At 31.9% G+C, this 14,844-nt stretch overlaps 1 protein-coding gene across 1 annotated transcript; it reads right to left on the bottom strand.

Annotated features, from left to right (window-relative positions):
* Window positions 1-3,918: 3,918 nt before the first annotated feature.
* LOC108849522 (uncharacterized protein At5g39865) lies at window positions 3,919-5,628 on the bottom strand. The gene has a single exon (XM_018623080.2). It carries the CDS (start codon window positions 5,176-5,178, stop codon window positions 3,961-3,963), a length of 1,218 nt encoding a protein of 405 aa, XP_018478582.1. The 5' UTR covers window positions 5,179-5,628; the 3' UTR covers window positions 3,919-3,960.
* Between the last annotated feature and the right edge of the window lie 9,216 nt (window positions 5,629-14,844).

A 14,844-nucleotide genomic window follows, 5' to 3' on the forward strand; every position in this document is an offset into this window, starting at 1 on the left:
AAATCTCAAACCCTTAACCCAAACCCTAAACCCTAAACCCAAACCATATACCCTAAACCCAAACTATATACCATAAACCCTAATTCAAACCATATACCCTAAACCCTAAACCCAAAACCCAAATCATAAACCCTAAACCCAAACCATATACCCTAAACCCTAAACACAAACCCTAAACCCAAATTTTGAACCCTAAACCCAAACAATATACCCTAAACCCAAAACACAAACCCTAAACCCAAATTTTGAACCCTAAACCCAAACCATATACCCTAAACCCAAACTCTACACCCAAACCATATACCCTAAACCTAAACCCAAACCATATACCCTAAACCCAAACTCTAAACTCAAACCATATACCTTAAACCCAAACTCTTATCTATTACGTGACTATGCTATACATATTATGGTATGGAATACTCGACACACCACAAACTTTGTATATATGAAATTCTCTAAAATTTCCACCCAAACTATATACCCTAAACCCTAAACACAAACCCTAAACCCAAATTTTGAACCCTAAACCCAAACAATATACCATAAACCCTAAACCCAAATTTTAAACCATAAACTCAAACCATATACCTTAAACGCAAACCATATACCCTAAACCCAAACCATATACCCTAAACCCTAAACCCAAACCATATACCCTAAACCCAAACTCTAAATCCAAACCATATACCCTAAACCCAAACTCTTATCTATTACGTGACTATGTTATACATATTATAGTATGGAATACTCTGTCTACCACAAACTTTGTATATATGAAATTTTCTAAAATTTCCTTATGTATAGAGAGAGATGATGAGTGGCGACGATGTTGGAGGACAAAACAGTGTAACTGATAAAGTAGTGAGTAAGAAGAACTAGAAGGTAAAGAAGGAGATACAAATTGCAAAAAAAAAAAAAAAAAATGTATCATACTATACTGTAAAGTAAAATAGTATGGAACATATAAAGCATGATATTGTTCATCTTCCCTAATTCAATTCATCGAATTATTCTTCATCTTCTTAAAGAAATTACAAGAGCCTCTATTAACCTGACTTTTCTTTTTCTTCATCTTTTTAAAGAAGTGTATCATTTTTCTTTTCCAACCGCCGACGCACAATCGCTCTCTTCTCCAAATTTTTAGTTTCCGTCGTACGCAAAAAGGAGTGAAGTGAAAATGTTTTTTGGTTACAAAAGGAAAGAAAAAAAGAAAAAGACATTGTTCATCTTTCACGCGCAGAAAAGGATATTTTTGTCTAAATTCATCATAATATGTATTATATCATAGCCATTATGTTGCTATGCGCATTTCTTTAGTTTACATCCTACAATGGACATGAGTCCAAATTTCCCTTTAAAAATCAAAATTTAAAAATCCAATAAAATTAGCTAAATACCACCAAAACCCAGAATAGATTACCAATTGAATCATTGGTTGAACCAATAGACAATTTTTATTTTATTTTAGTTTTAATTATGTTTTAAAGTCTATTTTGTATAACGTGAAATCTTGTTTTCCCGAAAAACTGAAAAATCATGTTTTCCCGTCAAAACCAGAAATCACGTTTTCCGACCAAAACCGAGAAATCAAGTTTTTCCGCAAAAAACCCATAAATCATGTTAGCCAAAACCGAGAAATCATGTTTTCCCTCCAAAACCGAGAAATCACGTTTTCACATGTTTTCCCGCCAAAACTGAAAAATCACGTTTTCCGCCAAAACCAAAAATCACATTTTCCCGCCAAAACCGGGAAATCACGTTTTTCCGCCAAATCCGAAAAATCACGTTTTCCGTCAAAACAAAGAAATCATGTTTTCCTGCCAAAACCGAAAAATCATGTTTTCCTACCAAAACCGAGAAATCACGTTTTTCGTCAAAAATCCAAATATCACGTTTTCGCGCCAAAATCAAGAAATCATGTTTTCCCGCAAAAACTAAGAAATTACATTTTAAGGCAAAAGCGAATATTATGTTTTTCATGTCAAAATCTAATTTATGTTTTCTCTTCAAAATCGTAATTTATGTTTTCCCGTCAAACCCGTAAAATTACGTTTCCAGCCAAAACCGTAAAATTATCTTTTGCCGCCAAACCGTAAAATTACGGTTTCCGCTAGAACCATAAAATTACAGAGTTTTTGATTTTTCGTTAAAATTGTGTGTTTTTCAGTAAATTGTAAAACTATATTTTTAGGAGGCCAATTAACACCAATTGTCATTTGGTCTTTACCCAGTTAAACCATAGACTAGTTGATCTTTTGTCCACTTTAACCTTTTATTAATTGGACATATATCTATAGCCCACTCAAACTTAATTGGATTGGTCTATTTTATGGGTGGCCCATCCAGTTGACACGTCTAGTCATAAATTCATAAAATATTTTATGATATTAGATTATGTTTATTTAATAAATGCAAATTCACAAGACCCATTTGTATAAATTATATTTTGTATTTTTAATATTCATTAAAAACCCGATTTATTTTTAAGGTAATAAGTTGCGTTTCAGAACTTAACAAATTAATATATAATAAAAATTATTAATAACAAATAAATTACCTAACAATTACTAGAATTTAAAAAAAAAAATTAAATTCATAAAATAGTTTATATGAGTATAATACATCTTTTTATATCATGTTCAACATATAAGTATATTTTAAAAATATAAAATCAACAAAACTGTAAATAGATTATATTAACTTATAATTAACAAAATTTGACCGAAACTTTTAAAAGATACAAATTCTGCGCTTTGACAACGCGGATCAAAATCTAGTAATGTTTATATCACAACACTCTCTGTAAGACTATTTGGTAAATAAAGTATAAGCAAAACTTAAAATCAATAATTATTTAGATGTTTGACAACTTGATTTTGCTTTATTTTGCTTGGAATTAATTAATTAACCATAATGGATGGAACATGCTTAAAGAGAAAAGTGATGTTGACCCATGTTCAATTTCTAGTGTTTTGTTTGATTACACACCACCTTTCTTCAGAGGTCAGATTTTATTTGCTGATTTTTCCTCTCCACCAACTCTACAGTCTCAACTTGCCTTAATTTGCAATCTAGTCTAAGTTAAATGAACCATGGAGTGTGAAAAAATATACATTTAGTCAATGTTCGAGATTGAACAAATATTAATCTACAGGCTAGTCAAAGAAAGATGTAAAATTATCACAAAAATGAGATCAACACAAAATCAAGAAATGATTCTGCTTAATTCTCCATAGGTTTCATAAATGTTAATTTTGACCAAAAAACATACATTAAAAGTTGATAAACACTTAAAACTTTGTCTAAAAATCATTTGCATATAAGGTTTTGTTTGAGTTTGATTTGTTTTGTTTCACTGTTTCCTTTCCTTAAACCAATTCAAATATGCATGTTTGGCATCTTAATTCATACTATGAAATACAGAAACATTACGAAAACACAACTTCCATGAAATAAAAGGGAAGAAGTATGAGATCAGCAGAAAAGCAAGAGATGATACTATTTAATACTCCGCAGGTTTCCGAAATATTTATTTTCACCCAAGAACAAACATTAAAAATAATTGATACTTAAAATTTCTTTACTTGATATAAAGGTTTGCTTGTTTTGTTTCATTTCCTAAAGCCAATTCAAATATTGATCAGAATTCATATGAAATAAGAAATCATAAGAACATCAATTCCCATGAACAAAATTGAAGAATATATATTTTTTATGTTTGATTTTGGTTTTGCTTTGGAATAATAACAACACCCCATCCTCCAAATTAATCAAAAATATATACATTTTTATTTTTAACCTAGTCTCTTTTCACTATCAATCAGAACATCACTGTACAGCAACAATAAATTCTCCAGTCTCAGCACCAAAAATCCCACCAAACGGAATTTTAAACCCCAAAGTAAAAAAGAAAAAGAGAGAAAAAAAGATGAATTTGATTTGTGTGTTCAAAAGGACTTAATCACAACAAATAGGACATCTGATCAACCCATTCTCATTACAATGTGGACATCTTTGGAACCCATACTCTGTTTCTTCTGTTCCTTCTTCCTTTGCATCTTCATCTTCAGTGTCATAGTATATTTTACAGCTTCCTGAACACGTCTCACACGGCACAAACCGAACATCACCACAAGCCTCACATTCAATCCCACAACCCGTTAACCCATCCTCGACCCTTTCGCAACCATCTACAACCTTTTCAAGCGTTCCATTTTCATTCAACTTCTTTATCTCTTCCACTCCACCAAGATACTTGTTCCCCAAGAAAACTCTAGGCAGGGCTATTCCAACGCCACCGTTGAACTCATCCCTCAACAACTCCTTCAGCTCATCCTTAAAACCCGAATGCATCGACACATCGCGCTCGTCGAGACGAACTCCTAAGCTCTTTAGTATCACCCTGACGTTGCAACTGTCTTCGTATGTCTTCCTTATACCTCTAAGACTTGTGAAGTAAACTATCACCTTGTCTTGCTTCCTTCCAAATTCCCCTTCTTCTCCGTCTGAAGACCCGGATACCGGATCCACATTAGGGATCCGGATGTGAAAAGGATGATCATCAGGGAGTTCTTGAAGCGATTTCCTGAAAGTGGAAACGATCTCAGGAGGATCCAAATCACGGAACCTTGACTTAGGTCGATCATCATCATCATCACAAGGTTGGACACGAACAACATCAAAGGAGAAGCTTCTCAGATGATCAGGTGGTCGTAAAGGACTAGCATCTTCAAGACCTTCCATCAACTCCCACGTGTTGATCGTCTCTGGCTCACCCGGAGGCGTCACAATCGGAGTTTTAGGCACCACCACCTTGGGGATCCTCTCGTTCATCATACTCGACCAGACCTTTGCTTCCATTATCTTAGACTGCAACTTCTCTGTTTCTTTATCATTCTGATGGAACCCATCACCTGAGATTAGCTTCTTCTCCTCGGAGACGACTCGCTTTTCTCTGATGGTTTCCAAGTGTTCCTCGATGTGCCTGAAAGGAGAATCGCAGAGGGTGAGAGATCCGACGGTGGAGGATGTGAGAGCCACCGTGTGATGGCTATCTCCGGTGTGTTGCGCCGGATGGTGAACGTGCATTGAATAGCTTCGGGGAACAACCACTGGAGATAATCCTCCTCGACAATCACTGCAACGCTTTTTGTGCCTGGAGCTTGCGCAGCCCATTGTAATGATCGGAAAGAAAAAAAACAGAGCAAAAGGGAAAGAACAAAACAGAGGAAATAGAGGTTTGATTTTTTTTTTGGAGCGAGATTGACGCAAAGGATTAGATTTTGAGACAAGGGGGTTTGCTAAATTCGATGAGATGTCACAAACTTTGGCGAGATTTGTGAAAAGAAACGACAGTTAAGAAAAATGCGATCTAGAAAAAGACGAAAGAAAGAGAAAGCAGAGCCTTTTTTTTTTAATTTCTTTTTTTATTTTTTTCCTAAGAAACCGACAACTCGTTTTTCTTTTGAGTTTGGACAAATATGTGAAACAGAGACGATTCGTGGATCACAGAAGAATCTCCATGATCATCATCATCATCATCTCCTTCGTTTTCCACCTTTCTCTCTTCGTTGGACGATGTGGTTGTATGGTCCTACTCGCTTTCTCAATCTCTCTACAAGTTATAGAGAGAGAATCGTATGGTACGAAACAAAAAATTTTGTGCATTTAAGAGATTTTTAATTGTTTTTTTGGTAGATTCATTTTTTTGAATTGACTCTTGCTTTGGTGATAATGTTTTTTTTCTGAGGATAGAAACTTCTTTAATTTTATTAACTTTCTCTGTTTTTAGTCAAACTTTTATATACTTAAATTAGGATACATTATAATTGAAAAGAAAAGAACTTAGGAAAGGTATTTAATTTATTTGCACATCTAAATGTGTTTATTGGCAAACGGAAAAGACTAGGAATTCTATTCAACCTTTCTTTGAATTCTTATTCTCAAAAAAGAAAACCTTTCTTTGAATTCTTTCTCTCTCCGGTGACCTCATCAAACCTGTCACATATATGTTTTAGAACTTTGTTTTCTTTTTCAAAAGCCATTTTCAAAAATTTTCTGTTTAAATTACACTTATTTGGTTAAGCTATATAAATGTTCGTGAATAAAAATATAACTAAATATACGTTTAGCATTAATTTGAAGTGCAATAATTGATTATATCTTCTCATTTAATGCAATGCCTGATAAAAATATTTAGCATAAATATTCTTTTAATTTTTAATAGATCAAGTTTTAGGGTTATATACATAAATTAAAAAAAAATATATTTGTAGAAACACCATAGTCTATTAATTATGGTTTAAAGGCATCTACATCTAGATATGAAGATCGAATTTCAAATAATGTATAGCTTCTTGTCGATTATAGGATGCAGAGTTCATCAGAGGTTTTAGATTACTACATGCCAAGTTTTTTTCTTTGAGCAAACTACATGCCAAGTATAAAATGAAAATTAATGGTGGTTAGTTCATCTCCGTCAACTATTTATTATTTATTATTTAAGCTATATGCATTTGATCTGAAATTAACACGGCACGGAGACATTAACACACACACACCAGTGTTTAACTGGAATGAACTGTAGTAATTAATTGTATGCGTAGATTAAAGAAAAGCACGTAATACAGGAAACCCATAACGATATGCGGAATTACTACAAAGATTTTTCTAGACTGTCAAAGGAAAATGAAACTACGAATGTAAAAAGTGTCGCATGGTAGTTCGTCAAAAAAAAAAAAAGTGTCGCATGGTGTGATCCCGAAATCATTATGCTAACGAAGGTAATGAGTTAGTTGAATTTTGCATTAATCATTTCCTTTTGGTTTGCAAGTCTTATCATTGTGTGGTAAGATTTCTTATCATAACTTCGAAATGATGCACCCAACCGCCTAATGACCAAATGATATGTCCAGCCGCTATATATTCAGCATTAGCCAATAAAATATTTTCATCGTGGAAAAATCACTTCACTTTAGATCATCAAACCGGTGAGCACATGCACGATTATAGCCAATTAGATCTTTTCGAACTCAGACACTAAAAAATCCTTTGTTTTTTTGGATAAATCCTATCGGTTAATCGGATCAGCTCTAAAAGGAACACACTATTGTTACAGAGTAGATCATCCGGAAGCATACCACACTGCCTTCCAAATTTGAAATGCCTTTCAACTAATAACAAAAGTAATTTTATAACACTACAAAAAAACGGTTTTAATAGTAGTAGAGAATAGCGTTTTTTGTCTTTATACTATATGTTGGATCCAAAATCGACCACAAATAAAGTGGGCAGAAGGTCCAAACCAGCAAACAAGTTGCTTTCAACCAAAGAGAGACCGAGCATGGATCTTAGGCCGAATAGAAAGATGAGCCGGAGAGATCATAAATTTAGGAAGGCTCACTGTACAAGAGAATTATAATCCACACCTAATGAGATCGATTATGGAGGGAGAAGTTCCAAAGATCGAGGGAGCAGCTGAAAAGATCGAGGAGTCGAGTCCTTATAAAAAAAAGTCAAGACAAAGTAAATGGATACGTGAAAAACCCTAGAGAGAGAGCTCACAATATATTTTGACCTCATCAAGCTCGCATTAGATCCTTTTTAGTTCGATCTCAATTGTAGTTCTCGATCTCAGTTCTTTATTGTATTCAACCTCTAGAAATCAATAAAAGTTCATTGTCGTCAACCGGAATCTGTTTAATCGTTGTGTGTTTAAGGACATTGTTGCCTACATCCTTATTCTCTCTTGTTTTACATCAAAAACACTACAAATATCATTTTATATAATCATATTTATAGAAGAGAATATATAAACCAAATATATTTATGTAAGTATTTTAATAAACAGTGTACTTTGTATCATTTATTTTCTTTAACTTCACTAATAATAATATTTACATTGATAGAAAAACATATATACAATATTACATTTTATTTTAACATTTGATAATAAGTAATAAATTTAATAACTAATATTTGTCTTATAAACTGTTATATATTAATATTTTGTATCCTTTTAAAATATATGATCAATAAAAATCATGTATTATTTATTCAAAAAGTAATAAATATTTTCGTATAAATTAATTTAATCAATTTATGCGCATCCTTTCATATTTGAAAATTCATAATTTAACTGCATATAATTTTATAATTACTTAATATCAATGAAATATCAAACATATTTTTTGTTCCTGCATATCTATTTATGTATTTTATATTTTGAAAATTTAAATGAAGATTTTGTTGATATAATAACTTATATAAAAATTGACAATATTAGTTCTATAGTTGAATCAAATGGTAAGAAAGAACCAAAATAAAATAAAAATACAAAAATAAGAGCATAACAAGAATACTCTTTATAATTTTTGTAGTTGTGATGAATTTTTATATAATTTTAAATTTTACTATGCTTATTAAAATGATAGTATTTAATTAGGTCTGAGTATTTTAACCGGGAAGCAAAAACCCGATCCGGAACCAACTCAAAAAACTGACCCGAAAAGAACAGACTCGAATAGACTCAGACCCGAAAAGAATTGATCCGAATAGACCTGACCCAATAAGAACTGATTCATACCTGACTTAAAAACATGTATATTGATACGTGCTCAAATTACCCTAGAGCGACCTTACTCTCATAAAAAAAAGTCAAGTCGTAGTATTTAGGGATCGAATCCACAGGGAGCTAGGAATCACTAAATCTTATTGTAACTAAGTTAGGTTGGAGATTTCAAAACAGTAAATAACAAGTAAATTAAAACTGGTTTGAGCAGGACAATTACTCAATTGATTGTTTGGGGGTTTAACAAGTATGATTAAGGCGCTAGACTTAGGATTACTATTCAGGTTATTGGGATTATAGTAGTATGAATGCATATATTGCATGATATTAAAGAACCCAACAGTGCAATAACCTAACTGTCGTTATGATTATCTGTTACTAGAATCTATGAAACACCTTCGTTGTGAATCATAGAAAGGCGTCAATCGACTTGCTGTCGCATGTATCGATCGACATTGCCTCGCGTCTATCGATCGATGACTCTATAGGAATATCGATCGATGCACTACTAGTAAGCTTTAAGCACGAGGTTGATAACAGTTTGCTAAGGAGTTTGCCAAATCAGATGTCGCTTGTTTCCAGCAATTTCCTAGCTCAAAAAGATAGATCCAATGATTTTATCTTTGTTATCATGTATAGGTTAACTACTCCTATACAAGCATTAAGAGGAATCTTCTGAGATGAATATCACATGCTCGCGTATTTATATTTGGGGCTAATCCTTCAAAACCTATTTGAATCATAAATCTAACAAATGTGTTTACTCAAACATATCCAAGCAAAACAAAATCATAAAATAAATAGAATAGAAACAAATGTGTTCAAGATAACTCTCAGTGATAACTCAGAATAAGTAAAATATACTTTAACATATATCATTTTAGTATTTTTCGGGATTTATAAGTAAAAACACTATTTTGTTTAAATAATATTGTCTTATTAGTTTATTAAATTTTATACATAGTATCGTCTATCATATTATTTTAGTAAATTTTATTGATATAATATATTATGGATGTTATGGTATAAATTTTTCTTTTTTTAATTAAGATTTCAAAATATTAGATTATTTTAATTTTTACAACATATATAGTTTGTTTTTCGTGATGTATTCCAAAAAGGTTATTCTTTATTATCTATAGTTTTATCTTTTATAAAATTTAAAATTTTATTATTTTTAGTCTGAATATTTATTTTCAAAATTATATATTTTTCAAAAAAACTTTAGAAAATTATACAAATATTTTTGAGTTTGAAAGATTACATGAATTTTAATTTTTTACTACATTAATACATTATTTTATAAAACAAATATTTGAAATTTTGGTAATTTTTCTATATTTGAACTTTTGGTAATGTTTTATAAAATTTTCTCAGCAGATTTTGTTATAATTAAAATAAAAGAAATAAATTTATAATTAAAATTTGATTTGTAATTAATATTTTAAATGAATTATTAAAATTTCATAGTTTTCTAGTAACATTTTTAAATAGCATATGAACTAAATGTTATTATATACCATTATATTTTTGTATATAAACATTTTTAAACAATATGTTGTTGAGAGTTTCAAAATAAATAAAAAGATAACATATAATTGTAGATATAAAATTTTAACCTATGTTAATAAATTTATATTTTGTTTTAAAATAACATGTAGTTTAGGAATTTTAACTCATCTTAATGATGAGTGATAATTTATTTAAATGAATTAATTTTTAATTTTTTTTAATTAACCTAGTTAATATAGTTTTGTCATATTTAATTCATAAATCACTTCTATTTTTATATAATATAGAATATAATTATAAAATTTATTCAAAATAGTATATAATTTTTTATTTTCTTGTTTTAGAATAATAATCAACATTGATTTATTATAATATTAAATTACTAATTACGGAATTAATTAATGTGTTATTTTATAAACAAATATTTAAAATTTAGTAAAAAAATTTGGACTTGTACTAATGGTTCTCTACGAATCACACGATCTTCTTTTGCATCTCGAAGGTCTTCTTTTGGATCTTAAAGTTATGATCCACTCTGTTTTCTGATTGGTCAATGTGGGGTGACAAAGATCTTTACTTTCAGCCTTTGATTTATGTTCATCCAACCGCCACGGTTAATTAATCAATTTTTTTTCTAATTTATTTCTCTGTCTCAGATTTTCTTCTTTCCTTTCAATTTTGTTCTTCTTTCTCTTCTTCTTTTCCGTTTCTTTGCATCTCGCTTTCTTAGAGCATCTCCAAGGGTTTATTCTATTTTTTACTCTAAAATAGAGTGACTCTATAATAGAGATAGAATTTGCTCTAATGGTACTCTATTTTAGAGTAGAAAATAGAGTGATGAACAAACAAAAAACAATTTACTCTATATTTGGAGTAAACCTATTTTTCACTCTATTATAGAGTAAGAAATAGAATACTATTGGAGCATTTTTTACTCTAAACTTTATTTTAGAGTAAAAATAGAGTTGGGTTGGAGATGCTCTTATTCTCTAAACCACCACCACCACCACCATCTCTTCTTCGTCTTACTCTTCTTCATATGGCGGTTGAGTCTGAAGAAGGACGAATGAGAAGAGAAGATAACATGGTCGAGATCTGGAAATCCAAGAGTAAGAGACCTTTTGCTCAAGAAGCGTCTTGAAGATCTTCAATCCACACTTCAATATGTTTCTTCTCCATTGCTTTTGATTCATCCTCGAGAATAAGGTAGAAATCAATATAGATCTGAAACCGATTTATAGGGTTTATAACTGATTAAATTGTTTTAATTTTTGATTAGTTGGAGAGCTTGCTTTCTATAGTTGGTGGAGTATGGTCAGAGAATAGAAGCTTGAAGAATGATACAAAGGTGTGGCGGAGAGGATAGACAAGCCAGAGACAAATCTGACGGTTGTGTATGTGACGAGCTTAGCAGTGGTGAGCCGAAGACAAGCTTGACGACAGTGAGTGGGAATAGTCGTGGTGATTCCGTTGCGGTCTCCGGCGTTGAAGGAAAGAAGAGAGAGATATGAGGGCTTGGTCGTCACAGCAAATGGTGGTTGATGGCGGCGGTGTGGTTTTGTTATTAGGTTTAGTTAGCAAACAAGTTTAGGTTTAAACTTGGTTTACTTTTGGTTTATTTTCTTACATGTAAACCAGTTTTAGTTTATGAATAATTCAATTTAAAATTTATAAATATTTTTTATTATTTTTTATTTTTTAATAATGTAGCAATAGCAAAAATTATACGCTACTAAAAATATTTAATTGTATACAAAAAAATAAAATAGCAGCGCGGAAAAATGCTATCTAATATACTTCATAAACCGTTATCATATTATTAGATAGCGTCTTTTATTCGCTAAGAAAAATATTTCTTTTTGTAGTGTTATGGACCACCATGTAAACTACTTGAAAACCCCAACTCAGACTAGCTTAAGTAAGGATAATTTAGTCTCTAAAAAGAAACGAATTCATAATCGATACGAGTATACACCAAATCCAAATAAATTATCAATAGGATACCACCACTTGGTTATCGTTTGTTTTTAAAAGAAAGTGCCTTTAAATTTAAATAAAGAAACTACAAATGTTGCCCAAAAGACACTTTAGATTTGAGATGCATTTATAAGACGCTATCCAACTTCTCTGTTCAATTTCTCTGATCTCTCTCTAGAAAGAGTTTTTCCACAAAATAATTGTCGTCCGGTGGTCGGTGGCTATCGTCGCCGGTTACTATCTTCTCTTTTGTTTTTTGTTGTATATATTCTCGACCTGCGTGGTCGATCTCTACTTTCGTTAGGCGAACTTTTTTTTCGCGTTGGCGAATCTCTTTTTCGCGAAGGCGACTTTTTGTTGTGTTGTTCAATCGGAATCGGAGTAAAGCTTTCATGGATGTTCTTTTTTTCTCCGATGAAGATTGTGTAAATAGTTTTAAAAATCCACTTTCACAGAAATAATTTTTAATTCCGGTTCTTTTAAGTAGAAATCATCTCTTTTCTCTCGGTTTGCACTTGCTTCTTTTTTAAAAAGGAATCAATCTCTGCTTAATTTAAGTTGTGGAGTCGTTAATAGACTCTGAAGTGGAGTCTCCTTCATTGAAAGGAAGCGGTGACGTCAGATTGACCTTGGCTGTCTCTAATGGGGATTTAGATAAATTGGCATCTTCAAGATGGTCCGGTAAAGATCCTATATTAGGTCATCAACTAAGTCTTTTCCTGAGCTATTTCCCGATGAATGACTAAGGTTCTGGCTTAAGAGACGGTTTAGGCGAAAGATGGATAAGGGAAAAATCAGTCAAGCCCTAGAATGCATCTGATGATCGTGTTTCACTGGTGGCGTTGTGAAAGGATCTTCAGGTAACGTGGTGGCGCGTAGAGACACGCAGCTTCTCAATCCTTATAAAGTCAAGTGCAAAATCTAATGAAGACGCGTGTCAGCACTTTTCTATTTTGGAGATGCGTCGATAGCTGAGTTTAGAGGTGGGCGTTCGGATATCCATTCGGGTTTCGGGTTTTCGGAGTCAAAGATTTTACCCCCATTCGGGTATTTCTAAATTTTGGTTCGGGTTCGGTTCGGATCTTTGCGGGTTCGGTTCGGATTCGGATAACCCATTTAAATTAGTTTTAAAATTTTGAAATTCATTATATATTTTAAACTTCACAAAATTTATAAACAAAATAATATATTACATATAAATTTGAATAACATGTGTCAAAATACCAAAACTTAACATATAAATTGGTTTAATTTGAATATTTGGAATGAGAATCAATATATATTTTAAATAGTATTGGTGTTTTGAGTAGAATACTTTAACTATTCAAACATGTATTTTTGACTATTTATATATATTTCAAATATTTTGGACAATTTAAAAGTATCATATATTTTTTGGATGCATTTTAATATACATTAAATTTAAAATTAGTTAATATATATAGGTATAATAATCTATTTCGGATACATTCGGGTATCCGAAATATTTCGGTTCGGATCGGGTTCGGATTCGGTTCTTTAAATACTAAAAATTTGAACCCATTCGAATTTTTTATCAATTTCGGTTCGGATTTGGTACTACTTTTTCGGATCGGATTCGGTTCGGTTCTTCGGGTTCGGTCTTTTTGCCCAGCCCTAGCTGAGTTGATAGTAGAGACTCGAGAAGAATGTATGGACTAAAGATGGACTTCATGTTAAATTAGATTATATTGTTTTCGAGTCTGTACTGTTTTAATATTTGGGGTTATGTATTCCCTTGTAATTTGCCTTTAAGGGGCCTCTTTTATAAAAAAGAGTGTTGACAAAAAAAAAGATTTGAGATGCATTTCCTAATAGAAATTTTAGTCCACCCTAAACATATTTAAAGAAATAAAAATTAATCCAACGAAATACTAGAGAGAGATGATAGCCTAGCATCGGATCATAGGAGGTTAAGCAAAAAAACTGGATGGATAGCGAAAGCAATAATGGTAGGAGGAAAGTTGTCACCTAGGTAGGAAGCGAGAGCTAGCATGAATACATATGAGAAGTAGCGGTGGGATTTCATGGCTTGATTGAAACGTCTCGATTCCTTTATTGTTGAACCGGTATGGCTCAAAATCTAGTACGATGAACGAGAACAGTTTCAGTGAAAATGGCTAATTTAGAGAATAAATGCAAGTAGGGGACGCATGTGGATCAAGACAGAGAGATTGGCCAGGTTAATTATTACTTCATGTGGGCTAAATGGTTTTGCCATCAATCATGCAAATGGCTCCTTGGACCCTCTCAAAGTTCTTTAATTCAATAGCAATTTATGGAGAACAACACCAAATTAACATAATAGACGAAAATTGTTGAGTGGTGTTTCATGATATTCTAATCTATTCCGACAAAATATAGGACCAAGCTTAAGATCGTATCTATACCAAATAACTTGATTGCTTACAAATAAAACAAAAATATAGTTGATTTACATGCATATTTATTCTATAAATTCTTATGAATATACAAGTTAGTAAGCACAATCACAAATCAATTAATCAACATTCCACACCAACAACTGCATCGCTGCCGACATGAGTCATACATACATCGTGGTGAGTACGAAAGTCGTAGCTAAACAGTAAACAATCAGAGGCGATGCTAGGTAGAAGACTATGGACCCATGAATGTGAAACCCTAGTTTTTCAGTTTTTGATCATTTACAGATTTGTTTTTATATTATGTGGCCATGCTTCACCAGCCTTAAAGGAAGACGGGTTTGCTCTTGGGTCTCGTGAATCATCTTTCTAATTTTCACA

Source organism: Raphanus sativus, chromosome 4 (genome assembly GCF_000801105.2).
Source record: "Raphanus sativus cultivar WK10039 chromosome 4, ASM80110v3, whole genome shotgun sequence".
NCBI lineage: Eukaryota > Viridiplantae > Streptophyta > Magnoliopsida > Brassicales > Brassicaceae > Raphanus > Raphanus sativus.